Source organism: Eretmochelys imbricata, chromosome 2 (assembly GCF_965152235.1).
Source record: "Eretmochelys imbricata isolate rEreImb1 chromosome 2, rEreImb1.hap1, whole genome shotgun sequence".
NCBI lineage: Eukaryota > Metazoa > Chordata > Testudines > Cheloniidae > Eretmochelys > Eretmochelys imbricata.
In genome coordinates, this window is record NC_135573.1 from 256,502,611 (window position 1) to 256,526,470 (window position 23,860).

The 23,860-nt window shown below is 42.5% G+C and overlaps 1 protein-coding gene across 1 annotated transcript in view; it reads left to right on the top strand.

The window, feature by feature from the left end:
* The window catches only part of TTC21A (tetratricopeptide repeat domain 21A), a 63,124-nt gene extending 39,981 nt beyond the window's left edge, over positions 1-23,143 (top strand). Inside the window, exons 21-29 of the mRNA XM_077809511.1 lie at positions 4,413-4,523; positions 8,393-8,474; positions 8,966-9,116; positions 11,836-11,997; positions 12,531-12,726; positions 14,612-14,836; positions 15,482-15,602; positions 22,644-22,711; positions 22,796-23,143. Coding sequence (XP_077665637.1) covers positions 4,413-4,523; positions 8,393-8,474; positions 8,966-9,116; positions 11,836-11,997; positions 12,531-12,726; positions 14,612-14,836; positions 15,482-15,602; positions 22,644-22,711; positions 22,796-22,873 — 1,194 coding nt within the window. The 3' untranslated portion in view covers positions 22,874-23,143. The remainder of the gene's footprint in view (positions 1-4,412; positions 4,524-8,392; positions 8,475-8,965; positions 9,117-11,835; positions 11,998-12,530; positions 12,727-14,611; positions 14,837-15,481; positions 15,603-22,643; positions 22,712-22,795) is intronic.
* The last annotated feature ends 717 nt before the right edge of the window (positions 23,144-23,860 follow it).

The following is a 23,860-nucleotide window of genomic DNA, read 5'->3' on the forward strand; positions in this document are numbered from 1 at the left end:
GTACACTCTCAACTTTATAGTTTCATAGATTCAAGGGCCAGATTAAGAACATAAGAATGGCCCTACTGGGTCAAACCAAAGGTCCATCTAGCCCAGTATCCTGTCTTCTGACAAAAAGAAAAGGAGGACTTGTGGCACCTTAGAGACTAACCAATTTATTTGAGCATAAGCTTTTGTGTGCTACAGCTCGCTCCGATGAAGTGAGCTGTAGCTCACGAAAGCTTATGCTCAAATAAATTGGTTAGTCTCTAAGGTGCCACAAGTACTCCTTTTCTTTTTGCGAATACAGACTAACACGGCTGTTACTCTGAAACCTGTCTTCTGACAAAAAGAAAAGGAGTACTTGTGGCACCTTAGAGACTAACCAATTTATTTGAGCATGAGCTTTCGTGAGCTACAGCTCACTTCATCGGATGCATACCGTGGAAACTGCAGCAGACTTTATATACACACACAGAATATGAAACAATACCTCCTCCCACCCCACTGTCCTGCTGGTAATAGCTTATCTAAAGTGATCATCAAGTTGGGCCATTTCCAGCACAAATCCCGGTTTTCTCACCCTCCACCCCCCCACACACAAATTCACTCTCCTGCTGTTAATAGCCCATCCAAAGTGACAACTCTCTACACAATGTGCATGATAATCAAGTTGGGCCATTTCCTGCACAAATCCAGGTTCTCTCACCCCCCCACCCCCATACACACACAAACTCACTCTCCTGCTGGTAATAGCTCATCCAAACTGACCACTCTCCAAGTGTAAATCCAAGTTAAACCAGAACATCTGGGGGGAGGGGGGAGGAAAAAACAAGGGGAAATAGGCTACCTTGCATAATGACTTAGCCACTCCCAGTCTCTATTTAAGCCTAAATTAATAGTATCCAATTTGCAAATGAATTCCAATTCAGCAGTTTCTCGCTGGAGTCTGGATTTGAAGTTTTTTTGTTTTAAGATAGCGACCTTCATGTCTGTGATTGCGTGACCAGAGAGATTGAAGTGTTCTCCGACTGGTTTATGAATGTTATAATTCTCGACATCTGATTTGTGTCCATTTATTCTTTTACGTAGAGACTGTCCAGTTTGACCAGTGTAAATGGCAGAGGGGCATTGCTGGCACATGATGGCATATATCACATTGGTGGATGTGCAGGTGAACGAGCCTCTGATAGTGTGGCTGATGTTATTAGGCCCTGTGATGGTGTCCCCTGAATAGATATGTGGGCACAGTTGGCAACGGGCTTTGTTGCAAGGATAAGTTCCTGGGTTAGTGGTTCTGTTGTGTGGTATGTGGTTGTTGGTGAGTATTTGCTTCAGGTTGCGGGGCTGTCTCCCAAGATTTGTGAGAGTGTTGGGTCATCCTTTAGGATAGGTTGTAGATCCTTAATAATGCGTTGGAGGGGTTTTAGTTGGGGGCTGAAGGTGACGGCTAGTGGCGTTCTGTTATTTTCTTTGTTAGGCCTGTCCTGTAGTAGGTAACTTCTGGGAACTCTTCTGGCTCTATCAATCTGTTTCTTTACTTCCGCAGGTGGGTATTGTAGTTGTAAGAAAGCTTGACAGAGATCTTGTAGGTGTTTGTCTCTGTCTGAGGGGTTGGAGCAAATGCGGTTGTATCGCAGAGCTTGGCTGTTGACGATGGATCGTGTGGTGTGGTCAGGGTGAAAGCTGGAGGCATGCAGGTAGGAATAGCGGTCAGTAGGTTTCCGGTATAGGATGGTGTTTATGTGACCATTGTTTATTAGCACTGTAGCGTCCAGGAAGTGGATCTCTTGAGTGGACTGGACCAGGCTGAGGTTGATGGTGGGATGGAAATTGTTGAAATCATGGTGGAATTCCTCAAGGGCTTCTTTTCCATGGGTCCAGATGATGAAGATGTCATCAATATAGCCCAAGTAGAGTAGGGGTTTTAGGGGACAAGAGCTGAGGAAGCGTTGTTCTAAATCAGCCATAAAAATGTTGGCATACTGTGGGGCCAATCGGGTACCCATAGCAGTGCCGCTGATCTGAAGGTATACATTGTCCCCAAATGTAAAATAGTTATGGGTAAGGACAAAGTCAAAGTTCAGCCACCAGGATAGCCGTGACATTATCGGGGATAGTGTTCTTGACGGCTTGTAGTCCATCTTTGTGTGGAATGTTAGTGTAGAGGGCTTCTACATCCATAGTGGCCAGGATGGTGTTATCAGGAAGATCACCGATGGATTGAAGTTCCCTCAGGAAGTCAGTGGTGTCTCGAAGGTAGCTGGGAGTGCTGGTAGCGTAGGGCCTGAGGAGGGAGTCTACATAGCCAGACAATCCTGCTGTTAGGGTGCCAATGCCTGAGATGATGGGGCGCCCAGGATTTCCAGGTTTATGGATCTTGGGTAGTAGATAGAATATCCCAGGTCGGGGTTCCAGGGGTGTGTCTGTGCGGATTTGATCTTGTGCTTTTTCAGGAAGTTTCTTGAGCAAATGCTGTAGTTGCTTTTGGTAACTCTCAGTGGGATCATAGGGTAATGGCTTGTAGAAACTCGTGTTGGAGAGCTGCCGAGCAGCCTCTTGTTCATATTCCGACCTATTCATGATGACAACAGCACCTCCTTTGTCAGCCTTTTTGATTATGATGTCAGAGTTGTTTCTGAGGCTGTGGATGGCATTGCGTTCCGCATGGCTGAGTTTATGGGGCAAGTGATGCTGCTTTTCCACAATTTCAGCCCGTGCACGTCGGCAGAAGCACTCTATGTAGAAGTCCAGTCTGCTGTTTCGACCTTCAGGAGGAGTCCACCTAGAATCCCTCTTTCTGTAGTGTTGGTAGGGAGACCTCTGTGGATTAGTATGTTGTTCAGAGGTATTTTGGAAATATTCCTTGAGTCGGAGACGTCGAAAATAGGATTCTAGGTCACCACAGAACTGTATCATGCTCGTGGGGGTGGAGGGGCAGAAGGAGAGGCCACAAGATAGAACAGCTGCTTCTGCTGGGCTGAGACACTTGGAGAGTGGTCAGTTTGGATGAGCTATTACCAGCAGGAGAGTGAGTTTGTGTGTGTATGGGGGTGGGGGGGTGAGAGAACCTGGATTTGTGCAGGAAATGGCCCAACTTGATTATCATGCACATTGTGTAGAGAGTTGTCACTTTGGATGGGCTATCACCAGCAGGAGAGTGAATTTGTGTGTGGGGGTGGAGGGTGAGAAAACCTGGATTTGTGCTGGAAATGGCCCAACTTGATGATCACTTTAGATAAGCTATTACCAGCAGGACAGTGGGGTGGGAGGAGGTATTGTTTCATATTCTCTGTGTGTATATAAAGTCTGCTGCAGTTTCCACGGTATGCATCCGATGAAGTGAGCTGTAGCTCACGAAAGCTCATGCTCAAATAAATTGGTTAGTCTCTAAGGTGCCACAAGTACTCCTTTTCTTTTTGCGAATACAGACTAACACGGCTGTTACTCTGAAACCTGTCTTCTGACAGTGACCAATGCCAGGTGCCCTAGGGGGAATGAACAGAACAGGTAATCATCAAGTGATCCATCCCCTGTCGCTCATTCCCAGCTTCTGGCAAACAGAGGCTAGGGGACCACTAATGGACCACCGTTGTCATCTAGTTTGACCTCTTCTATAACACAGACCATAGAACTTCCCCAAAATAATTCTTATAGCAGATCTCTTAGGAAAAACATCCAATCTTGTTTAAAAATTGCCAGTGATAGCGAATCTACCATGACCCTTGGTGAATTATTCCAGTGATTAATTACTCTCATTTTTAAAAATGTATGCCTTATTTCCAGTCTGAATTTGCCTAGTTTCAGCTTCAGCTTCCAGCCATTGGATCAAGTTAGAGCTTTATCTGCTAGATTTAAAAAACAATTATCAAATATTTGTTCCCCATTTAGGTTCTTATAAACTGTAATCAAGTCACCTCTTAGCCTTCTTCTCTTTGTCACCCCTTCAACGGACTTCACTGAGAGCTGATGGCACTCAGGCATGTCACAGGATCAAGCATCTGCAACTTCCATTTAAATGAGAACAACATTAACCTATGCATGTTTTCCTGGAGTAAATCACACTCATTTCCAAAGGTTACATGGCATGTACTGTGACTTTTCTGTAATTGTTTTGCTCCACATCAACTGGAGCTGTTTATTTCTAAGAGAAATAATGCTATTCGCATCATTTGGGACAATTAAAATTAGACAAGACAAAGCACTGAAGAGCATACTACTGTATGGAGCATTCCGCTTTATCAGGAGGATGATGTAAATGTTGTTATGGGACAAATTTATCCCTGAGGTCACTTCACTGAAATCTTTTCCATCTCTAGCCTCTGAGATAGGATTCTCAATCAAGAAAGAAAAAATATATATGACTCTCGATATCAATTACACTGATCATTGAAATATTTCCCTTCTTTAATTACTTGTCCTTATTCTCCCAGGTACTATTGCAGTTGGCTTGTCTTTATTTGACACAAGGCGATATCGAGTCATGTGAACATCATTGTGCTCTGCTTCTTCAAGATGACAATTGCAACGAAATTGCAACAATGGTATAAATGGGTAATAGTTAATCATCTACAGATCAGATTAAAGAATTATTTTCAATTTTTAGGCTATTCTAAAGACATTCCTCTATGTATTGGCATATGTCTTATGTCCAAGAAGCTACACTGCAATTGGTAGCAAAATAGGTTGCATCTACTAATGAAACTTTTTCCATGAAGAATCAGAGGAAAGGGAGGTAAGGGGAAAGTAAAAGGCAAATGTATACCTCCCAAAAAGCAATCTGCATAAGAGCAGAAAAAATATTAAACATATACTTACCTATGAGTAATGGAAAAGTGTTTGTTTTTTTGAGGGTAATCATGTACTTCTATCAATTTAGCACAGGGCAAAGTTTCTCTGATTGGCATTCAGTCCATGTTTCACATGGCACTAAGTGTCATGTCAGTGTTGTATTGCATATAAGTGAGATACAAGGCTTGTTTACATTGTGGAAGAATGTGCTATAGCAGTTGTGATTTCTAAAGTGCACAAATGTGTTGTGCATTAAGTGGTCCATGTATATACCCTGCTGGTGCAAACTAAAGGTTCCCTAGTGTGCTTTAACTGTTTCAAACAGCACTATGTTACTGTGCACCAGCAGGGTCCACACGACCAATTAATGTGAACACATTAGTGTGGTTGAGATACCACACCCCTGTAAAGCCCATTTCCCCACCAGGTAGACAAGCCCTGAGTCATTAGACAAAATGGGACACCTGAAAATGAGTTTGGATCCCCTCCAAAAATGCAGTTTACTGCATGATAAGTCTGTATGATTATTATTACTTGTTTCATTGTGTCTTTTAATTTGTTATGTTGAAAAATACCCTTTGATATTATTCAAAATAACAGTTCAAGAAAAACAAAGCCAGCAGAAAACACTCAGGTAAACATTCACTCTTCTTCTACTCTTTTTCTTTCTACCTTTCCCCATCTCATTCATTTTCAGCCTTCTTCAACTCTGCCAGCTTTATAGGTTCTCTCTGAATCTCAAAACCCTTCCATGTGGGATTCAATCTAGGAAATAGCAGGGTATACCTTATTACTGAAGTGCATGTTTTAGCCATGTGATGGGTCAATCAGTGAAGTAACTACTTGTACCAGGAATAACTTGCTTGAAGAATTCAGTCCCAACACAGACACTGATCCCATAAACACATTCACATGTGAGTTACCTTAATGGAAGTTTTCTTTGAATTAAGTATAATAATGAATAATACAGTAGTAAAGTAGCCATTGTGTTATTTATTTCAATATTCAATTCAGGTTTTTTTTATATTGGCTCCATTACATTTATTACACTTCATTTAGTATGCTGAAAATTTTCACTGTGGCAATACCAAACTGCATGATGGAAGCTGTCTCTGATGAAGCTAGAGATTTTGGCAGCTTGGGAGGGGACAGCTGGGCATTTGGGCTCTTGGAGAGGCAGCTTGGGGCAGTGGGATAAGAACATAAGAATGGTCATACTGAGTTAGACCAATGGTTCCATCTAGCCCAGTATCCTGTCTTCTGTCAGCGGCCAGTGCTAGGCGCTTCAAAAAGGATAAACAGAACAGGGCAATTTCAAGTGATCCATCCCCTGTCAGCGAGTCCCAGCTTGAGGAATTCAGAGGTTTAGGGACACCCGGAGCATAGGGTTATGTCCCTGACCATCTTGGCTAATAGCCATTGATGGACTTATCCTCGATGAATTTATCTAATTATTTTTTGTATGCAGTTATATTTTTGGCCATCACAACATCTCATTGCACAAGTTCCGCAGATTGAATATGTACTGAGTGAAGAAGTGCTTCCTTTTGTTTGTTTTAAATCTGCTGCTTATTAATTTCATTGGGAGACCCCTGGTTCTTGTGTTATATGAAGTGATAAATAACACTTCTCCATTCACTTTCTCCATACCATTCATGATTTTATAGATCTCTGTCATATCTCCCCTCACTTGTCTCTTTTCTAAACTGAACAGTTCCAGTCTTTTTAATTTCTCCTCATATGGAAGTTGTTCCATACCCCTAATCATTTTTTTTTTTTTTGCCCTTCTCTGTACCTTTTCCAATTCTAATATATCTTTTTAGAGATGGGGCAACCAGAACTGCATTCAGAATTCAAGGTGTGGGCATGCCATGGATTTATATAGTGGCATTATGATATTTTCTGTTTTATTATCTATTCCTTTCCTTATAGTTCCTAACATTCTGTTATTTGTTGTTGTTGGTTTTTTTTACTGCCATTGCATATTGAACAGATGTTTTCAGAGAACTGTCCACGATGACTCCAATATGTCTTTCTTGAGTAGTAACAGCTAATTTAGACCCCATCATTTTGTATGTTTAGTTGGGATATTTTCCCCATGTGCATTACTTTGCACTTATGAACAATGAATTTCATCTGCCATTTTATTGCCCAGCCACCCAGTTTAATGAGCTCCCTCTATAGCTCTTCACATTTAGCTTTGGATTTAACTGTCTTGAGTAATTTTGTATCATCTGCAAATTTTGCCACCAAACTGTTCACCTCCTTTTCCAGATAATTTATGAATATGTTGAACAACACAGGTCCCAGTACAGCTCCTTGGGGGACCCTACTCTAATGATCTTTGGGTTCATTAAATAGCAAGCAAGTGAATGAGAAAGGAATAAAACTTTAATAGAACAAACGGGAAAGCATCTCTGGTGAACTGCTGCACGCAGTCATATGATGTCCCAATCCCCACCTTCAGGGCACATCTCTAAATTCCGGAGAATTTCTAAATTATAATCTTCTACAAACCTATCTCTACACCTGCTATTTACCTCTCTCTCCACTGTGCAGACTGACCATTTATTCCTACCCTTCCTATCTTTTAACCAGCTGCTGATCCATGAGAGGATCTTTGCTCTTAACTATGTCTGCTTAGTTTTCTTAAGAGCCTTAGGTGAGGGACCTTGTCAAAGGCTTTCTGAATGTCCAAGTAGACTATCTCAACTGTATCACCCTTGTTCACATCCTTGTAATAGATTGCTGATGCATGGTTACCATTTACAAAAGCTGTGTTGACTCTTCTCCAATATATTGTGTTCATCTATGTGTGTGATCATTTTGTTCTTTACTGTAGTTTCAACCAGTTTGCCTGGTACTTAAGTTAGGCTCACTGACCTGTAATTGCAAGGATCACCTCTGGAGCCTTTTTTTAAAAATCAGCATTACATTAGCTCTCTTTTAATCATCTGGTTCAGAGGCTGATTTAAACAGTTCTGAAATTTCATTTTTCATAAGCATGTCAGTACATATTTCTGCTAAATGACCAGCAGGAAAATAGCTAATACCCTTGACAATGAAATGATCTTATTTATATTTCAGAGTTAAAACAACCTATTTAAATGAAGGGGGCTGTTCACATCTCTCAAAACTACTGTTTCATGTTTGTCTGCAACTAAAAAGGCAGCACCACATCAGTTTACACTTAGTTTGTTTTCTAGATTATTTCAGCAGCCATAATTATTAGAAATATTTTTTAACTGAAAGCTTTGATTTTTGGAACATAATTCTTTAGCAAGGGGTGAATTCTATGGCAAAATGCACAGCTGCATAATCAGAGAATACCCAGGGCCCTAGAAGTACAAATGAGAGAATTGGGCCCAAATCCAACAAGAAGCAACATCTGGTCTTTACATTCAAGTGTCTATCTGAATAGTGCATAGTTATTTTATTGCATATTTCATATTTTCACTTGGTACATTGTTTAATGCTAGTTCATGCTCAGCTATTTTTAAAACATATCCTTTTTTGGTTGTCAGGACTATTTTCAGAAGGATAAAATAACTTTTACATTTCTGGTTCTTTTCAAGGAATTCAACTCAGTCACTTTTAATGCAGTTTTTTTCTGCTCTGTTAGATGATGGCAGACCTCATGTTTAGAAAACAGAAGTATGAACAAGCTATAAATCTTCACCAAAATGTTCTGGATAAAGCACCAGGTATCTACTTTTTAAATAAGGTGGAGTTTTTTTAGATTCACCCTATTTTTAAAAGGTTAACTAATGAAAATATGTGACAACTCTGTCTTAATTTCATCTACAAGACTTCCAAGTAGCATGTTCTGTTCATTAAAAGGAGCTTCTATAGTCCCACAACACTTAAAGGAACAAGATGAATGGGTCTGAAGCTTTGGGATGGAGACTATGCCTTGGCACTTCAGAAGAACAGGAAAAGTTGGTGGGGATTGGGTTCTCTTGTGTGTCTTTGAAGCTCTGCCATTTTCCCTTTTGAAAGCCTTAGTCTCTTCCCAGCTTTGAATCCTCCAGGCATCATTGCAGTACCCTACTGATAGCTGCCTACAGCAAAACATGGCCTTTTTTCACATTTTAAACTAAAGTGTAAGCTTAACATGAATTCAGATAGCCTGAGTTTTTTCAATACAAAGGTAAAGTTTACTTTCTTACTTTGTTACATTGTTATGTCATTTTAGATAACTTCTCCGTCATGGAAAGGTTAATAGATTTGCTAAGAAGAAGTGGTAAGCTTGATAAAGCTACATATTTCTTTGAAATGGCTAAGAAAAAGTCAACTCGAGTACTTTTGGAGCCTGGTTATAACTACTGCAAAGGACTTTACCTCTGGTAATTTGTACTGAGTAGTCTTTAGCAATGTTATAGATACCCTGATGAATAAGGCTATGCAACCCCTGTATAGCTTATGTGTGCTGTTTCAGGTTCATTTTGAGAACTGCGCCCTGCAATTTGGTTTGGAAGAACTGGAAGTGAACCAGCATCTCAGGTTTGCTGGGAAGTTAAAGTTCTAATACAAATTCAATTTTCTACTGGGCTCAAGGCTTTTTGTGGGAGAGGGCAATGTTGGAATAGAAAAAGAAACTCAGGTGAACATAGGAAAGTAGTTGGTTGTATGTAAGAACCTGAATAGAATAGAACAAAGTCAGTTGACTTGAATATATCAGACTCAGTACAAGAGAGTTGAGGTTTGATTGTAAATATTTTACATGGCTCTAAAACCAAGGAGTGAAATCTGGCCCCTTTGATGTCAATGGCAGAAGTCCCATAGACTTCAGTGAGGCCAGGATTTCACCCAAGATATTTGGATATAATATATTAAACTTCATGTTCTGAGGGTCAAATAATGAAGAATAGTTTCTGCTTTATATAACACCTTTTCATTTGGGGATCTCAAAGCACTTTCCAAACATGTGAGCCCCACAAAGCACCTCAGATAAATATTTTACTTGTTTCACAGATTGATAAATCAAAGCAGCACTTAGCCTCCTTACCTTGAGGTTTGTCTCTACTTGAAAATGTGACTCTAAAAATGGCATTGCAGGGTTCCATATATACTATGTTTCAGTGATTCAAGTATCAAACTAGCACAAGTCAAAAGATGTTTTTCTACTAACTGTTAGCCCTGCAGACTTAATCTGGGATCTGGCCAATCAAGCTGGGTTCTTTCCTTCTCATGAATAATAAAGGTTCCATAGGCCGAAATGCTCCTTGTTCACATCTGTGAAAATGTACTGTAGTCAAATTATACCTTCAGTAATATCTGTGCATCCTGATTATCAGAAGGGCGTTCTACAGGTGTAATTGATTGGAACTTAACAAATGTGTTTGTTGATGATGCACAAGTTGGAATACAATGCAAAACTGACTTACTCTTAGCTGTGATGGCTTTGTAGTGCTAAAAGGAAAAAGGCAATAAAAATACTTATTCTGTAGATATCATCTGTGCAGGATTTTCAGTTCCTGGGTCTTGGCTTCTTAATATGATTGTGGTGGAATTTACCTACCTCTCAAGATTTTTTGACCATCATGGCCAGCAGTAACAGGGTAGGGCGTGAGCCAGGCCCCCTACTAACTGTTGTGCGCTACTCCTTCCCAAGTAAAAATGCTGCCCACCAGTTATTCCAGTCAGCAGTCAGCAAAGGAGGTCCTATTCTTTATTCTGTATAGATTCATATTCCACACTCATCATGGTAGTATCTGACCACCTTCCAGTAGTGCATAAATAAGGTTAAGATTTTGTCACAGATATTTTTAGTAAAGTCACGGACAGGTCACAGGCAATAAAGAAAAATTAACGGAAGCCTGTGACCTGTCTGTGACTTTTACTAAAAATATCCATGACAAAATGGGGAGCTCAGCTGTGGGGTCCCCACACCACCCCGCAGCAGCAAGGCAGCTGCAGGGGCCTGCTTGGAGCTCCGGGGCTCCCACCACCTTGGGGGACTTGGAGCTCCGGGGCCCCCCACTGCCTGTGGCAGCCGGGAGCTGCAAGGTACCCCTGCCACCCACAAGCTCCAGGGTAACCCCACGGCAGCTGGGAGCTCTGGGGTCCTCCCACTGCTGTCGGCAGGGGGACCCTGCAGCTCCCGTCTGCTGCGGGCTGAGGTCACTGGAAGTCACGGATTCTGTGACTTCTGTGACCGCCGTGAAAAAATCGTGAAAAAATTGACTAACATCTTGTATTCTCCCCTAGGGGGAGAATTTTGAGCTCAGTGGAGTGTTTTGTTTCGTTAGGATTTTGTTTCTGGTATTTTTGTTTGTTCATTTTTTAAGTGTACATGGTCTGTGCAACCTCTAGCATTCCAAGATTCCAGCAATGCTCACTGAGGCCCCTGTTCAAGTATGCACCCCTATTCAGGAAAGAATTTAAACACATGCTTAAATCCCACTGAAGTCAATGAGATTAAATATATGCTTAAAGTTAAGCATATACTCAAGTGGTTTCCTGAAAACGAATTAATTTAAGCACTTTCTTAAGTGCTTTCTTGAACTGAGTATCTTTTAACTTCCCTTTCCTTCACTTTCCTTTTCCTTCATGTTAGGTCTGGTACGGTTGCTATATAATTGAGGCCTTTGCCAGACTCTGATAATATTAGCAAAGAACAGAACCACAACCACATTTAAATAATATATTCATATAACATTTTATATTTGTGTGGTTTTCTGTACCGTTAGTTTGATTTTACATTAATATATCAAAAAAAGACAAACACATACAGGAAAACAGGAATATCATCCATAGAACAATAAGTAATAAGAATCAGTATACATTACAGTAAAAGAATCGACACACACAAGAATATCAGTACAATATAAAGTAAACTAAACAAGAATCTGGTGCAGATTATGCACTTTTTTATTCCTATTTTTCATAGAATCCATATGTAGAAATGTTCTGTACGTATAACAAATATTACAAGATTTTTCCACGCTGACAAAGGCCTTTTTCATTAGTGCTTTTATGTATATAAATATGGAAATGTTATTGTTAAGATTGATGATCACCCTACACTCTTGCAACTGCATATTACGTATTCTCTCCAAACAGGCACATGGGACAGCCCAATCAGGCACTGAAATATTTCAACAAAGCTCGAAAGGATAGTGACTGGGGCCAGAGAGCCATCAACAATATGATTCAGATCTGCCTAAATCCTGATAATGAGATAATAGGAGGAGAAGTGTTTGAAAGCCTCAATGAAGAGAACAGGTAAAAGAGAAACCCAACACTTATGGAAACAGTTTGTAATAGAGAAATGTAATAGAATATCAAATTCATTTTCCATTATATGTCTAAGACTAGCATAAAGCTCTGGTAATTTCTTTCCCCGCTACATGTGTAAAGAGAGGCTAAACACAGTATTTCAGTTCAGCTGTGCACTCTATGCTATAGTCACTAACAAAAAATAGAAACATTTGCCATATTTGTGGGTTTAAAAAGAAGGAGATGAATTTTAATGTTCGTGGAAAATACTGGACTGAGAGACCTGGAGGCTGAAGGCCTGTATTTAGACACAGAATAGATACATGGGGAGTGGCAGTTTAAGGTGCTTCAGCTCTGGTCTGGAAGGGACAATAGTCTGTAATCTAATATGTGTGAATTATGAGGTATTTAGAAGAAGAAATGCAAATCTGCTCTGTTAAATATGGTGCTATTAGAATTAAAAGATATTGCTTTATCATTAGACAGGATTTGACACACTAGGAATCATCATGTATGATGTTCAATGATAATTTTAACAGTAACTTAAAAGAGAAGAGAGAATCTGAGCAACATGGGATACGCACAGCTGAGAAACTGCTTAAAGAGTTTTATCCTCACTCACAAAAGGGACAAAATCAGATGAAGATGTTACAGAACTGCTGTCTGGTGGCCACAAAAGACAAAGTTAATGTGGAGAAAGCCCTCAGTGTATTTGTAGAAATGGCCCAAAATGAGGTAAGAAAATTCTTCAATTCATCTTAGGTTCCCTTCTGTTGTAAAATGCTAATAGATAACATTTTGGTTTTTACTAGGAGTATTTTCAATTGAGTGGCCACCCATTTTCTCCATAATTTTAAAACGATAAGAGCTTTGAAATTAATTTAATAGGCATAATAAGGTGTTACTGTTTAATGTGTGTTTTGTTATTTCCTTGTTAAAGGATCAGTAAGAGAGAGAAAACTGCAAGCTGCAACATCAGCAGGATAGAGATGAAGCTGTAGAATGTCTGCTTAACTTTCTTTTTGTTGTCATTCTGCCAGCATCACTGTACTTTGATCTCAGAAGGAACCGTTTCTACAAAGTCAGTGGTTGAAATCCTAGCCTCACTGAAGTAACAGAGTTTTTCCCATTGACTTCAATAGAGGCAGGATTTTACCCAAAGTTTTGAAAACTTAATGGACTAAATTTTCAAAAGGATATGTTTTATTTGTGGAAAAATAGCTAGTCACTCTTAATAGATGTACAATTGTACAGGCTTTTCAACAACTGGTACTCAGGAACAAAGCTGCTACAGCCAGAATGGAAATAAGTGGTAGTAGGATATATATTGTACTTTCAACATAGTCTGGAGTTAAGTCAGATCAAGTTATTCTTAATATTATGAAAAGAATATAGCTAAGGTTTTTTCATTTTCATTGATGAATGCTTTAATTATATGAAGTGCATGATTAAATTTGGATTATTGAGGTTTTGGCTAATTAAGGGAATTTTCATTGTAGTCAACTAAGTGTTGGGAACAGGAGTTTGATCCTACACGTTGCTGAGCACTTCGGTCCTAATCAAGTGAATTATTTATGACCTGCTTAATTGTAAACAAATCAGTACTCTTATTGACTTCCCATGCATGCTTAAAGTTTGCTAAATAGGAGGTAAAATGCTCAGCACTTTGCAGAATTGAGCCCCAGACCCTGGTTTGGTTCACAAAGCGCTTTGGATAGTTGGGGGTTGGATAGTCAAAGTTGTGCTGTACTGCACTGCACAACTGTGCTAGCACACTCTGACAACACCCAGCTCCAAGGGACTGCATCATTGCAGTTGTGTGTTTGCTGCCATGGCCTCCTAGGATATGGAATGTTTTTCCCCTTGGTATTTTCTATACTCACTTTTAAGAAAAAACTGAAAACTCTTCTTTTTCAAAGGTTGTTTTTTATTGTGACCACCGTTGGCCTTCATATGTAGAACATTTTCCTTTTACCTTCCTAGCTTTCTGGTTTTGAGTTTACCATTTTGTTTGTTTTTCATTATATTAGTGGGGGGGGGTTCTGTTTTGTACTGTGCTTTGTTATTGTACACACCCATCCTAGGTGCTTTCATGGGGACAAAGAGGGGACGTTCTTTGTAAACATATTAGAATGTCATAGTTAAATTTGAGGTAGTTTGTTTTTAACAATTACCTTGTCACCCCAAATACCAATACCCCTAGGACCTCAGTTTTACAGTAGGATCCACACATGGATCTTGGGTGTGCTTGGAGTCCCATTGACTTCTCATTCTTAATCATCATTATAATAAAATACTTAACTCTCATATAATGCTTTCATCTGTAGATCCATCTACACTGTATGATCATAATGGTCTGTCTGAATGGATTCAGTTGCAAGTATTGGGGTATTAGATTGTCATCTCTAATTGTTTATGGCAGACTAGATAACATAAGGGAAATACTAAAGTTTATTTAACAGTCTCTTGACAACCATGTTGTTTTTAATAATCCAAATTAAATTTGGTTTAACAATGAAAGCTGTTAACTTTTAAAGTAAGACAATAAAACCAGTAATGTTTCTAGACCTTGGAAAGAGCATAATGTTTAAACAATAGTATTTCTGCTTTTATTTCTTAGAGGGAAAATGTTCCAGCTATTTTGGCAATGGCCCAAGCCTATATGATTCTAAAACAGACTCCCAAGGCCAGAACCCAGCTAAAACGGTTAGCCAAAGCTAACTGGACTTTGTCTGATGCTGAAGAGTTAGAAAAAAGTTGGATGTTATTGTCTGATATATACTGCAAAAGCGGAAAGTATGATCTTGCAACTGAACAACTGAAACGCTGCTTACAATATAATAAGGTGAGAGGAAAAGGAGGTGTTTACAAGGAGATCTTGAAAGGTCAGAAAACATTGTGACCGGTTAGGGATTTGAACACAAATAGAGTTTTTCATTAATAGCCATTTACAATAACCCCAAAAGTAACAGCTGTAATTTAGAACCTGATCTACAATAAAAGTAGGTAATGGATAATAATTAATTTAATGATAGTTAATGGCAAAATCTTCATCACATTGAAATTGGTGAGAGTTTCATTATTGATTTTACTATTGTGACCCTAAACACACACACACACACACACACACACACACAATGCAACATTAAGATTGCACATTTTAAATCACAAAAAGCCAGGAAATACAAAAGTTAAGCTCACAATGGTAATATTAACTTGGTCATGTTGCACATTCTGTGTTTTAGTACACATCTTGTTATTATCTTAAGAATAAAACATCAAGCTATACATTTAACAAGAAAACTAGACATAGGAAACCAGTGCAATTTTAATTTATATTTCAATGGAAAATATAATTTGAGCCCTGTATTTACAATCTTGATCACAATTTAAATTCACTAAGATATGAAAAATCAATGCTGTTATGACATTTGGGTATGCTAAGTATTCTCAATAATGATGTAACATTTTGTGGTTTTGGTTTTTTTAGTCTTGTTCAAAAGCTTATGAATATATGGGTTTTATCATGGAGAAAGAACAGGCCTATAAGGATGCTGCAACTAATTATGAATTAGCTTGGAAATACAGTAATCAAGCAAATCCTGCTGTTGGTGAGTTGAGAAAGTACTGTTCTAGCTCAAGTTCCACCTGAATATCATCCAGCACATTTATTCCTGAAAGTGTAACAAATTGTGATGATGATATAGATGCTTCTGCCCCCAGTTACACCTATGCAACCAAACTGAAGATAGTGGTGTTACAGAGGTGTAACTAAGGGCAGCATTTGATCCAGAATGCTGCTAAGAGTTTATTGACAGCTAGTTTTAATATTGCATAATAGTGTAAGAACAGTGAAAATCTGCAGAAGGGCCAAGTACAAAATAGTTGCATGTAGAGGAGTGCAAAAGAGATCCATGTAGAGATGGAGGTATTAGCATATTTGGAAAAGATTTCTTATAAGTTGAAAGACTGAAAGGAAGAATCCCTCTTGGTTTCCAGACTGCATATGACTAATGAAAGTTATACACTTTGGGCCAGATCCTGGGCTGCTCATGAGGTGAGTGAAAAGGTAGCTTTAAGACATCTTTTCTCTCTCTCATTCCACAAGTCACCATATACTGGCTCAGTCCCCCAATACAATGTATATTATACCAGTAGCTCACAGCCCCATTGAGTTGTTCCAGCAGCTGAAATCACTAAAGCACAGGGACATATCAGCCATGCCCCTTTTCCCTGGCCACACACTCTATTCCAGGCGCTGAGAAGCTGGTGATATTGGGGCCACTATGCTGGGTTCTCACCACTAGAGGATTCCCTACTAGCTCTTTAAGATGAATTTAAGGCTGTTTTGCACACTATAGGACATGGCTTGAGACTGCAAAGTTCTCCAAATCTTGCAGGATCCAGTCCTTCTTCTTCGAGTGCTTGCTCATGTCCATTCCATGTTAGGTGTGTGCTCACCACATGCACCGGTGCCGGAAGTTTTCCCCTCAGTGGTATCTGTAGGGGACCGGCTCTGGTGCCCCCTACCCTCAGTTCCTTCTTACCTCCAGTGCCAGTGCTGGAAAGTTCCTTTGCTTCGGCAAACCTTTCCTTCTCTAGAAACTGTTTATTGCGAACTTTCTATCATAAATAGTTATATCATTTAGTATTAGTTCCCTTAGTGTGTTTTTAGTTAGTGTACCAGATGGGACCTAGCCTTGGGATGGGGCATGACCCAGTCCCCAGGTTTTAAGAACTGTGACCATTATAGGAAAACTATACTGGTCAGTGATCCACACATTAGTTATTTAAGGTATTTAGGGGAGTCTCCTATTAGTGTCAGGTGTCACATCTGCAGGAGCTTTAAGCCTGGCATGAAGAAAGAGTGGGACATCCAACTTAAGCACTCCTTACGGAGTCGGCACTGACACTAGCACTGGAGCAGCCGAAATCGGACTCCGTGCTCAGCACCGTGGCTTTGGGCGGAGCGCCCTGCTGGTGCCGTCATCCACCTCCCCAGCACCGGCTAGTAAGAAGAGGAAGACTGGGAGAGGTCGGTCTCCTGCTCGCAAGGACAAGGAGAGGGCAGGAGGCAAGCCTAGACCCACAAAGTGCGGCTCATCACCTCCAAGTGGGAGTCAGGCCACAGGTTCGGTTGAGCGGGTTAGCCCATCCTGGGACGCGCCCACTATCCCGGATAGCAGCATGGGAGTCTGGCACCTGGCGATGCCGTTGACCCCAGAGGCCCTGCAGGTGGCACAGGATATCTTGTCCCTCCTGGTGCTGCTAACACCAGTAACGGCAGCTCCCAAATCAAGGGGTAAGTCTGCCTTTGGACCACCCCCTCAGTCCCTGTCAGTGTGGCACTGCTCGTCACCCCAGGGAGCATCCTGCCTGCGCTCACCCGCACAGAGCCACTGCGCCTTGGATGTAGGGCTGCCTACTAGTCAGAGCCCTCAGCGCCGGTCTCCGGATTCTGGCTATTGTTCTGCAGGCTCTAAGAATCTGAGTCTGGCAAGGTGGTGTAGACCTACCAAGGCATGCACAACCCTGCGACCCCAGTACCGGGAGCATTGTAGCAGCTCCCCTTTGAAAGCCTCCATCGGGATTCTCAGTACCGGGAGCGTTGTAGCAGCTCCTCTTCAGATCAATGCTGCTTCTGCGAAATCCTCCATCGGGATTCTCAGTACCGGTCACCAGCCTACCGACATATGTCGCCGTGCCTGTGTCAACACTCATCATCATGGCATTGGTCATGCTCTTGCTCCTGCTCTATAATTCAGCACTGGTCAGGAAGTGTTCAGCGTAGATTGCCGGGGTACTGTTGTGGATCCGCTGAATGCCAATGCCAGTCATCGGGATCTCGACACAGTAGGTTGTCGCCCGCGTAAAGATCCCACTCGGAGCATGACAGTGGGCACAGCTGGAACCAAGACAGCTGGTTGGCCTTGGTAAAGTCCTGGTCTCCAGAACATGGCCCTCCATCCCTGGGCTCAGAGTTGGACCAGGAACCCCTGCAGGTGGGTCAAGGTCCTCCACTGGCGGCACCAGTCCTTCCTGCGGCACTGGCGGGACTATCGTGGCCCCAGGACCAATGGCCTATGCCATGGCACCCTTGAAACCCATGGGGGTTCCTGCAGCCATCCCAAGGGCATAAATTGGTGTCAGGAGGCTCCGACAAGCCCTCTGCTATGGTCTCCTGCCTGCCTGAGACAGAGGCCACCATGCCTGGGACACCCCATATGCAACAACTGGGGACGAAGGCCTGGCTGAGCAGGTCACAGAGGTCATGATGCCTGCTGCACCTGCATCATCCTCCTCATCCCCTGATGAGGACATCATGGGGCTTCCACCTACGGTCCCCCAGGACGATGCCAAAGGCAGGTAGCCTCGAACTTGGGGCTAGAAACCAAGAAGCTGGAGGAGCCCTCGGACACCCTCTTCAACATCCTCAACTTGGCAGCCCTGGCTAGACTCGCACTGCCAGTACATGAGGGGGTGGCCAAGATTACCAAAGCCCTCTGACCCCCTCATCGCTAACCCAGTTTCCAAGCGTGTGGAACGCAAGTACTATGTGCCTGCAAGAGGGTACGAATACCTTTATACCCACCCTGCCCCAAACTCATTAGTGGTGTCTGCAGTCAAAGAGCAGGAAAGGCAGGGACAACCAGGGGCTACTCCCAAAAATAAAGAGGTAAAGAAACTGGATCTTTTTGGGAGGAAGGTTTATTCATCATCAAGCCTTCAGCTGAGGGTGGCGAATCATCAGCCATAACAATGAGGAGGGCAGCATGGCTGCAGTCCTCAGGCTTGTCATTAGAGGTCCAACAGTCCATCCAGCACCTCCCCTTCAATGGCCAAGCTCTGTTTGCGGAGAAAACAGATGACAAGCTGCATGGGCTAAGGGACTCACGCAACACACTCAAAACCCTGGGCCTGTACACCCCAGGGCAGCAGAGGAAGCAGTTTAAGCCGCAACCTCCCCACCAGCAGCGTAGCCAGCCTAGTCAGGATTCCTTCCAGAAAAAGGGCCAGGGCTACAAACACCGTCAGGGCCAGCAGCTCTCTACCTCGTCACAGGCTGGCTCTTCCTGCTCCCAGCAGGGGTCAAAGTGGGTATTTTGAGGGTGCACCCAAGGGTGACATTCCAGCCACTGTCCCGGATCCTGCCTCTCTCCACTTCTCCAACCACCTTTATTTTTTCCTCCCAGCCTGGGCCTCTATAACTTCAGACTATTGGGTCCTCAATACTGTGGTGCAGGGCTATACCCTTCAATTTGTTTCTACCCCCTCCTCCCTCCCCGTCCCTCTTCAGCTACCCCCTCACAAGAGTTTACTGCCTCAGGAGGTGCAGGGCCTGCTGCAGGTGGGAGCCATGGAAGAAGTCCTCCTAGACCTCAGGGGCAAGGGGTTCTACTCCCGTTACAATACTTTCTGATCCCGAAGGCCAAAGGGGGCCTAAGGCCCATCCTGGAGCTGCAAAACCCCAACAAGTATCTCAAGAGGTTGAAGTTCCGCATGGTCTCCCTGGCCTCCATCATCCCCTCCCTGGATCCAGGAGACTGGTATGCTGCGCTTGACTTGAAGGATGCATATTTTCATATAGTGATCTTTCAAGGACACAGACACTTCCTCCACTTCACGGTGGGATTCGCACACTTCCAGTTCGCAGTGCTTCCCTTTGGCCTGGCAACGGCACCAAGGGTGTTTACAAAATGCATGTCAATGGTGGCGGCTTACCTCAGGCGTTGGGTTATCCTGATCTACCTGTATGTCAACAACTGACTGGTCAAGGGTCACTCCAGGTACCAGGTCCAAATCCAGGACACCATCGAGATGCTGCTGACCACATGTGGGAGGCTAGGCCTGTTGATAAATGAGGAAAATCAACATTAGTCCCTGTACAAAGAATAGAGTTTATTGGAGCGGTCCTTGACTCCACCAGGGCAAAGGTGTTTCTACCACACGACAGGTTCCAGATGATGGGGGACCTCATTGCCGGTGTTTCTGCGTTTCCTCTCATGATGGCCCGGATATGCCTATTGCTGCTGGGCCACGTGGTGGCATGCACGTCCGCCATCCGCCGTGCAAGGCTCTGGATGCGACCTCACCAGCAGTGGCTGGCTACGGTCTATGCCCCATCCAGGGATCACCTGGACAAGGTCATTACCATCCCACCGGAAGTACTCATTGCAGTGGTGAACCAACCCCGGAGCGGACCTCAATGGCGTCCTGTTCAATAACCCGCGACCTTCGGTATCACCACTGATATCCAACGACTCAGACCTCGGCTGGGGAGCGCACCTCGGCGCGATGTGGACACAAGGCATGTGATCCGCAGAGGAGATGACGTTGCATATAAATGTCAAAGAGCTCAAGGCAGTTTGCCAAGCCTGCGCGGTTTTTCTCCCAGCCGAGTGGTTTGAGTCCTGATGGCCTCAATGTTTTACATCTAGAGGTAAGAGGGAGTGCGCTCATCAGCCCTTTGTCAAGAGGCACTCTGCCTATGGGATTTCTGCATTCGGCATGCGATCCGCCTGGAAGCCTGTCACCTTCCCAGCATCAGGAACATGCTGTCAGATCACCTTAGCAGATCCTTCTTTTTTCACAAGTGGTCGCGCCACTCAGAAGTGGTCCAGATACTGTTCCAGAGGTGGAGAACTCCCCGAGTAGACCTGTTTGCCACCAGGCAGAACAACGTTTACTCCCTGCAGGGCCTCAGCAAGGATGCTCTCTTGGACGCCTTTCTCCTGTCCTGGTCAGGATTCCTGATGTACGCGTTCCTGCTCGTCAACAGAGTCCTGTCAAAAATCAAAAGGGACAAGGCTCGAGTCATGATCGCCCTGGCATGGGCACGCCAACATTGGTTCAGCACGCTGTTGGATATGGCAGTAGCCTCCCCGTGGCTGCTGCCCAACCGCCCAGACCTTCTCTCGCAAGATCATGGTCACCTCCTGCACCCCAACTTCACCTTTTTTGAAAGTAGAAAACCCTCCACTAACGCGACTTACCTGGCGAAGTGGACAAGGTTCTCCCACTGGGCGTCTGAGCATAGTGTCTCCCCGACGCACTCTTCTCTGTAGTCCATTTTGGAATATCTGCTCCTTCTGAAGAATCGGGGCTTGGCCCTCTCTTCTATCAAGGTTCATCTAGCTGCCATCTTGACTTTTCAGCCGTCAATCCAGGGTAAATCGGTGTTCTCGCACGAGATGTCAGTCAGGTTCTTGAAGGGCCTTGAAAGGCTCTTCCCTCCCATTAGGGATCCTGTCCCACAATGGGACCTCAATCTGATTCTCTCCAGACTCACGGGTCCGCCCTTTGAACCCTTAGGCTCTTATTCCCTTTCCCACCTCTCACGGAAAGTTGCCTTCCTTGTGGCAGTGACGTTGGCTAGACGTGTGTTGGAGATTAAAGCCCTGACCTCGGAACTGCCATATATGGTCTTCTGCAAGGACAAGGTACAGCTGAGACCCCATCCAGCATTCCTGCTGAAGGTGGTGTCTTCCTTCCATATCAACCACGACATCTTCCTCACGGTGTTCTATCCTAAGCCTCACAAGACCAGAGAGGAGAGGTGATTGCACACCTTGGACGTTCATCATGCCTTGGCGTTTTACCTGGAGCGCACTAAGCCCTTTCATATGTCAACATAGCTCTTCATCGCGACAGCAGACAGGATGAAGAGCCTTTCCATGTCTTCTCAGAGTATTTCCAACTGGATCACCTCCTGCATCCGAACCTGTTATGAGTTGGCACAGGTCCAACCTCTTCCTCTAGTGAAGGCCCACTCAAAGAGAGTGCAAGCGTCCTCGGCGGCCTTCCTGGCACATGTCCCCATCCAGGACATTTGCAGAGCCATGATGTGGTCTTTGGTTCACATGTTTACGGCACACTACGCCATCACCCAGCAGGCCAAAGATGATGCTGGGTTCAGCAGAGCTATGTTACAAGCTACATGTCCATGAACTCCTACCCGCTTCCGTTGGTACTGCTTGGGAGTCACCTAACGTGGAATGGGACATGAGCAAGCACTCAAAGAAGAAAAACCAGTTACCTTTTCCATAACTGGTGTTCTTTGAGATCTGTTGCTCATGTCCATTCCATGACCCGCCCTTCTTCCCTGCTGTCGGAGTTCTGACAAGAAGGAGCTGAGGGTGAGGGGAGCTGGCGGCGCTCCTTATACTTCAGCATATGCACGCCACTCTAGAGGGCGCCAGAGCTGGTCCCCTACGGATACCACTGAGGGAAAAACTTCCGGCACCAGTGCATGTGGCGAGCACACACACCTAACATGGAATGGACATGAGCAACACATCCTGAAGAACACCAGTTATGGAAAAGGTAACTGTTTTTTACTGCAAGCTGAGTTAGGTCCAAAGGGTGTATAAACCCTGTCTACTTACCAGGGACATTTCTTTTAAGGACTTCTGACTTTTCATTTTGCTAACATCATGCATAAATTAATCCAGTTAAAATGCCCTTGTAGAAAATATTTGCACCACAAGTTATAAGTAAATTATTTTGATGCAATTTTATTATATCATATTTTAACATGAGTTCATCAGAGTTATTTGCCTGAAGTGCTATTTAATAAATGTTAAGTCTTAAGACTATCTGTAGTTTTTGTATTCAAATCCAATGAAATCACAACTTTTCCATCCCTTCTGCAGGTTTCAAACTTGCTTTCAATTACCTGAAAGATAAGAAATATGTGGAGACAATAGAAGTTTGTCATGATGTAAGTTCTACAGAAAACTTTTAATTAGATAATGAAATAGATTGTGCCTAATTTATTGATTTTCCGTCTTTTCTTTTTCACTAGGTTTTGAGGATATGCCCAAGTTACCCAAAAATTAGAGAAGAGATTTTGGAAAAGGCTCAAGCAGCTCTCAAACCCTAGAAATAAAAGTCTTGATAATATGAAATGCTTTGATATCAGAAATATGTCAATAAGCACTAGAAATAAAAACATATTGAAAGTAAAGATTATTATGCATTTTAGATGTTCCAATTAGTACAAAACTCAGCCTTGCCTCTTTGCAGAGAGTACGCTGCTGAAACTTGTGGAAATGAACAGCTATTAAGACTCAGGCATGGCCATTAGACTTTGTATATGGACTGACAAAGGAGAATTGTAAATTCAGCAGAAGTGTATCCTCTTTATCTTATCTACATTATTTACTGGATTCAGTTTAAAAGAAAATAGAGTGGGCCTGATTCTCATTTTTAATAAGGCCCCTTTCTATCATTCTGTCAGAGTGAAGGAGTCTTAAAGTGAGAGTTAAACTATGTTTACATATACTTTAAGGCCCCTTTACCCTGTCAGAGTGGTGTAAAGAGGCTTTACTGTAAATGGGATTCAGGCTCAATATATTTAATTTACAATATATCCAAGTACTTTAAAAAATATTTTAAGTACAGAGTTTAGGAAAGTTTTGAAGGTTCCCATTATGGCATGCCTGTGGGACTCACTTGCCTAGTGAATGTAATATTTAAAGTTCTTTTCAAAGAAGTGTGTATCTCTGTATGTATTAACTCTATAGTGTTTACCCAATGACTGGTTATTCAGATCAGACACCACTTTAGTGTTTTATCAGCAAATATGGTTTAGACATTTATATTAATAAGACTAAGCCATTCTTTTGAAAAAAAAAATCTATTAATCTATGCTTTTAAAAAATGAACTAGTTTTTGAACTTTATTTTAAAGCTTCTTCATTCATTTATTTTATTTTACTTTTTTTAGTCACTTAATGAGAATTCATTTTAAATATATATATTTTTAGATATAATGTAATTTTTCTCTACAACTTACTCTAATTCAGGAGGAGCATTGGCTGCAAGAGAGAGAAATGTCATTTTTATTCACAGCTTCTTCAAATAATCAA